Source organism: Pristiophorus japonicus, chromosome 8 (genome assembly GCF_044704955.1).
Source record: "Pristiophorus japonicus isolate sPriJap1 chromosome 8, sPriJap1.hap1, whole genome shotgun sequence".
Taxonomy (NCBI): domain Eukaryota; kingdom Metazoa; phylum Chordata; class Chondrichthyes; family Pristiophoridae; genus Pristiophorus; species Pristiophorus japonicus.
The window spans coordinates 203,541,350-203,547,391 of NC_091984.1; the positions used below are offsets into that span (position 1 = coordinate 203,541,350).

The 6,042-nt window shown below is 45.1% G+C and overlaps 1 protein-coding gene across 1 annotated transcript in view; it reads left to right on the plus strand.

The window, feature by feature from the left end:
- denr (density-regulated protein) overlaps nt 1-5,478 on the plus strand; it is a 41,705-nt gene extending 36,227 nt beyond the window's left edge. The window contains exon 8 of the mRNA XM_070886336.1: nt 5,185-5,478. Within this exon, the coding sequence (XP_070742437.1) occupies nt 5,185-5,229 (45 nt within the window). The 3' untranslated portion in view covers nt 5,230-5,478. The remainder of the gene's footprint in view (nt 1-5,184) is intronic.
- The last annotated feature ends 564 nt before the right edge of the window (nt 5,479-6,042 follow it).

Below are 6,042 nucleotides of genomic sequence, written 5' to 3' on the forward strand. Positions count from 1 at the left end.
AGTCTTGGATAAGGAGTCAGACTAGATACTGCAAGCTCAAAGTAAGTGTGACCGCAGTCCTTTATTACAGGTCTCCAGAGTGCCTCTCCACCTTGTATACAGACAGGTGCTCCCATGGGATTGTGGGATCCCTTGGGACTCCAGGGGATGAGCCCTCTGGTGGTTAGACATGGTAATTACAGGTTTACATACATAACACAACCTTTGGCAACCATACCTTTAACCACTTGGGCCGCACACTCTGGAATCCCCTCCTGAAAGCTCTGCACTTTCCTCTCCTCTTAACACTTTCCTTACACCCACCTGTTTATTCCAAGCTTTTCGCCACCCCTCCTAATTGCGTCATCTTTGGCTTGATATCTATGAAATGACTTGGAATATTTTTCTGTTATAAGCACTATATAAATGCAAATTGTGTTGTTGAGTACTTGAACAATGCTCCAGATGCTGAACGCCCATATAAAACAGATGCTGCATGGGAGGTTCCTTATATGTGGCTCTAAATGTCGTCTAATTTTTTATTGCATTTGTGCCCGTTTCTCAGTTGGATAGCACATGAATAAATTAGTGGGAGATAAATAAGTATTTGGTACAATACAAGACCAGTACATAACCCTGAAAGGCAAAAGCTCCACTTGTGTAGTTAAGCAACCATGGTCAACAAATGAGGGGCCTCAGCTTTTCACCATATTTATCAATGACTTGGATGAAGGAACAGAGTTTTATATCCAAGTTGACAGAGACACTAAGCTGGGAGACACAGTGAGTAGTGCAGATAGAGGCAGGAAGTTACAAATGGGCATAGATAAAATAAATGAATGAACAAAACTGGCAAATAGAGTTCAATATGGGGAAGTGTGAGGTCATCCACTTTCGATCCAGGAACGTCAAATTATAAATACTAAGGCCCCAAGTTTCCACATGATTTGCTCCTGATTTTTAGAAGCAATTGGTGTAGAACGGAGTATCTTAGAAATCGGAATTCTCGTCATTTAGTTTGCTCCAGTTCTAGTCAGTTAGAACAGTTTCACTTTGGAACAGAATTTTTTTTTCAAAAGGGGGCGTGTCCGGCCACTTACGCCTGTTTTCAAAGTTTCGTGAGTGAAAACTTACTCCAAACTAACTTAGAATGGAGTAAGTGAAGATTTTTGTACGCTCAAAAACCTTGTCTACACTTTAGAAAATCAGGCGTAGGTTACAAATCAGGCGTAGGGAATGGTGGGAGGGGGGTTAAAGGGAAGTTTACAAATATTAAACACTTCAGTTTTACAAATAAAGAGCCATCATCAATAATAAATGATAAATACATCAATAAATCAACCAATAAATCAATCCAAAAAAATTAATAAATAATTTTTTTTTAAATCAATAAATAAAACATTTTCTACTTACCGACTGCAGCACCGGGAGCCCTCCAACAGCGAGCTGGGATGCCCCCCTCAGTGTGTCACTGTCAGTGTCTCTATCTCTCTTGTTTGTCTGTGTGTGTCTCATTCTCTGTCAGTGTCTGTGTTTCTGACAGCGAGGGAAAGGGGAGGAGGGGGGGGGGGTAGGGATGGGTGAGAAGGGGAGATTTGGATTTGGGGGGGGGAAGAGATTGGGGAGGAGATTGGGGAGGGGGGGGGAAGGAGATTGGGGAGGGAAGGGGGAAGGAGGCTGAACGGGCCGGGCCCGAGAATTTGGGCAGGGCCCGTCCCCAGCACCAGATTTACAGGTAGATGGTGTTGGGTCGGGTCGGGGGGGTGGTGGGAGGGAGGTCGGTTCGGGTGGAGAGGGAGGTCAGGTCGGGGGAGGGAGGTCAGGTCGGATCCAGTCCAGGGGCGGGGGGGGGAGCGGGTGTCGGGGCGGGAGGGTGTCTGGTCCGGTCCGGGAGGGTGGTGTGTGGGTGAAGCGGGTGTCGGGTCCGGTCCGGAAGCGGGAGTCAAGTCAGGTCGGGAGGAAGCAGGAGCTGGCCGTGGGAGGAGCCTTATGCACGCAGCCCCAGTGAGGCCATTCGGCCAGGGCTAGGGGCTGCGTGCTTCGGGCCCCTCCCACACAGTTTCGGGCGCCTGGAGCTACTGCACTTGCGCACCCACTGTAGCGCGCATGTGCAGAGGTCCCGGCACTGTTTTCAGCGCAGGGACCTCGTTCCGCCCCCTACAGCTCCTGCTGCGCTGCGCCGAGGGCCAGAGGAGCTGCAGGGAGGTGGAGACTCTGGAGGGTTTTTTTAGGCGCACTTTGTGGCGCGAAAAACGGGCGTCCAGGTCAGGACTGCGCCGTTCTAGGGCTCGAAACTTACTAGGAACTGTGAAAGAGCAAAGAAAATTGTGTGTGCATGTACAGAAATCACTAAAAACTAGTGGACAAGTACAGAAAGCAATCAAAAATGTCAATGATCTTTATCTTCTGTGGGCTGTAATACAAAGGGGAAGAAGTTATGTTTCACTTGTATTGAGCCTTGGTCAGACCCCATCTGGAGAACTGCATTCAGTTTTTGGCACTGCACCTCTAGAATGGGACAAATCTAAAAATTAGAGCCAAACTATTCAGGAATTAAATTAGGAAGCACTTTTCACACACTGAAGTATAAATCTGGAACTCTCTTCACTAAAAGGCTGTGGAGGCTGGATCAATTGAAGCTTTCAAGATTTAATTAGAATTTTGTTCGGTAAGCATATCTACGGATATGGATCAAAGGCGGTAAATGGAGTTGAGGTAAAAATCAACCTTGATCTAATTGAATGACAGAACAGGCTCTAAGGCTGAATGGCTTATCTTATTTATGTGTTCCTATAAAAGGGAAAGTTTGTGCTGGGGGATGATGGTGCAAGGCAAAAGAGGGTGATAATGAGACAAGTAAGGAAACAAAATATGGGTCTAGAGGAGCTGTAAATGGCAACAGCAGAACCATTACCAACACCTGCTATCCAGAAAAATGGAGCAATGGTTAGGATCTGAAATTGTTGAACTCTTATGTTGAGTCCAGAAGGCTGAAAAGTGCCTAATCAAAAGTTGAGGTGCTGTTCCTCGAGCTTCATTGGAACAGTTTAGGAGGCCAAGGACAGAGAGGTCAGAGTGGGAGTGGGACAGAGAAAATTAAAATGGCATGCAACCGGGAGCTCAGGGTCACGTTTGCGGACTGAACAGAGGTGTTCAGAAAAGCGATCACCCAATCTGCATTTGGTCTCCCCAATATAGAGGAGACCACATTGTGAGCAGCGAACGCAGTATACTAAATTGAAAGAAATACAAGTAATTCACTATTTCACCTGGAAGGAGTGTTTAGGGCCCTGGGTGGTGGGAAGGGAGAAGTTGAAAGAGCAGGTGTTGCATCTCCTGCGCTTTCATGGGAATGGGAGTGGGTGATGGAAGAGTGTACCAGACTGTCACGGAATAACGGTCCCTTCAGAATGCTGAAAGAGGGGGTGAAGATGTGTTTGGTGGTGGCATCACTCTGGAGGTGGGGGGAAATAGCAGAGGATGATCCATTGAATGTGGAGGCTAGTGGGGTGGAAGGCGAGAACAAAGTGAACCCTATTGTGGTTCTGGGAGGGAGGGGAAACGTTGAGGGCAGAAGTGGTAGCACTGGTGTGGAAGATAGCATCATCAGAACAGATGTGACGGAGACAGAGAAACAGAAACTGGGAGAATGGAAGTGCGTCCTTACAGAAAGCAGGGTGGAAGGAAGTGTAATGAGTCATTGGTCATGTAGTATATATATTGGTTGACACCCTGTCCCAGAAATGAAGATAGAGAAGTTGCGGAATTGTCGGGACGAGTCGGAAATGACCATGTGAGGGTGAGGGAGAGCAGCAAAGTTGATTACATTTTCCAGTTCTGGGCGAGAGTAGGGAGTGGCACCGATACCGTAATCAATGTGCTGAAAAAAAGAGGTGAGGAAGGGGAACCCGAGTGGGACTGGAACAAAGAATGTTCCATGTATCCCACAAAAAGGCAAGCATAGCCAGGACCAATATGGGTTCCGATAGCGACACCTTTTACTTTGAGCAAGTCAGGGGAAAAATCAAAGGAGAAATTGTTCAATGTAAGAAGTTGTTCAGCCAGGCAGAGGAGGTGGTGGGTGGGAACTGGTTGGTCCCGCTTCGTGACAAAAAGGAGATGGTTAGAGCCAGGAAACTGGAAACTATTAAGGTGGCGGACGGCGTCGGAAGAGTCCCTAATGTAAGTCATTCGAGACTGGACAAGGAAGAAAAAAAGGAGTTGAGATAAGAAATAAGTTCTGTGGGGAAAGAACAGGCTGAAACGATGAGTCTACCAGGGACGTCTTGTTTGTGGATCTTGAGAAGGAGGTAGAAACGGTTTGTTCAGAGTTGGGCGACTGAGGTTTAAGGCCACGGGGCTGGTGGGAAAAATCTCCAGATGAGATGAGGTCAGTGACAGTCTGGAAAATGATGGGTTGATATTTGGTGGTGAGGTCGTTGTCGGGGGAGAGGTAGAAGGAGGTGTTGGAGAGTTAGCGTTCAGCCTCCACAAGGTTGTTCGCCAACAGTGCCGCACTTGTCATCCATTTAAATGACACTGTCAAGGTTGAACATTAATGAATTAAGTGGTAGCAAGTTCAGAGAGAGGTAGGTTAGAGTGAAGGGGGAGTAGAGAAATGGTGCTGGCAGTTCTCAATGAAAAGATCGAGAGGGTAATTGTCCAGGTGGAACGAGAAGTCTGAAGACTCAAAGTTGGGGAGGTAGATTCCTGGCCAAAGCATTGTGCCCTGCTCGAAATTCATTGATGTGGGGTGGTAAGGGGATGCAGCTGAGGCCTTATTGAAACTGTATTCTCGGACCTAACATAAACAGCACCACAAAAGATCTGCTGGTGTAAGGTTTGGAAGTGATTTCTTGTTTTGGCTCATCAAACTTGTTCTCAGCCATAACAACTACTTCATCAATTGAATGCACAACCGTAGTTAAGGACTACCCGATAACATTTAAGCTTGCAGAACATTTTTTCTTGGTTGTATTTGGCTGACCTACGTAAAGCAAAACTGACTACAGAGCTGTTAATCAATTTTCTTAGAAAAGCAAAGTAATACGGATGATGGAAATCTGAAATAAAAACAGGAAGTGCTGGAAATACTCAACTAGCTAGGCAGCGAGAGAAACAATTAATAATTCAGGTCAATGACCTTTCATATTTTTCTATTTTAAACAGCTTCAACTTTCTAGTTATTGTAAATTATTCTTGCAGGTGGACGATGACTCCATTGAAGATCTTGGAGAAGTGAAAAAGTGACCTAGCAGACTGCACTTTTATTGCTCAATTCAATTGGCAAAATAAATTTGGCCACACAATAAAAAGGCTTTTTATTACAGACATCCTCTCTAGTCAAACATCCTCAATGGATTTGAGGCTATTTTCTTGTACTTTGGTTGCCAAAGCTCCTGTGAAATTTCTGGATTATGTTTTAAAAAAACATTTGTGTGCACTAAAGAGATCCTTAGTTTAATAAAATATCTGTTTTGATCTCTTGTGGATCATTTATATTTGTGATTTGCTTTCATCTGAGTTTTTATATAATTACTTCAACACATTATGGTTCTGTAGTACACACCAGGCACAAGGATGTGAATTTTGTCATACATACAGGCAGCCATCGCACGAGCCAACAGCCTGTTCGAGGTCCACTATTCTCTGGGAAAAGAACTACCTCTAGAACTGGACTTATTAAACTTAAAATTGTGAGCCCTGGTCCTCTGTTAACTGAACAAATTGTCTACCCAAACACAATCTATTCCCTTCATCTTATAAACCTCAATCACATCACCCCTCAGTCTATGATGCTTTGTAGAGTCCCAGCTCTTTTAGCCTATCTTGATTTAGTAAGATGCTTTAAATTGGGAATTAGTCTAGTGGCTTCTTCTGCACACTTCCCAAAGCCTCAATAGCACCCACCATGTGAGGAGACCAAAACTTGACACACTATTCTAACTGAGGTGTGTTCAAGGTCTTGTACAGGGTCAAAACAGTATGCCTTGATTTATCAGTTATCCAATAAATGCATCCCATCACCCTATTCACTCAGCATTGCTCATGAACCTTTAGAGA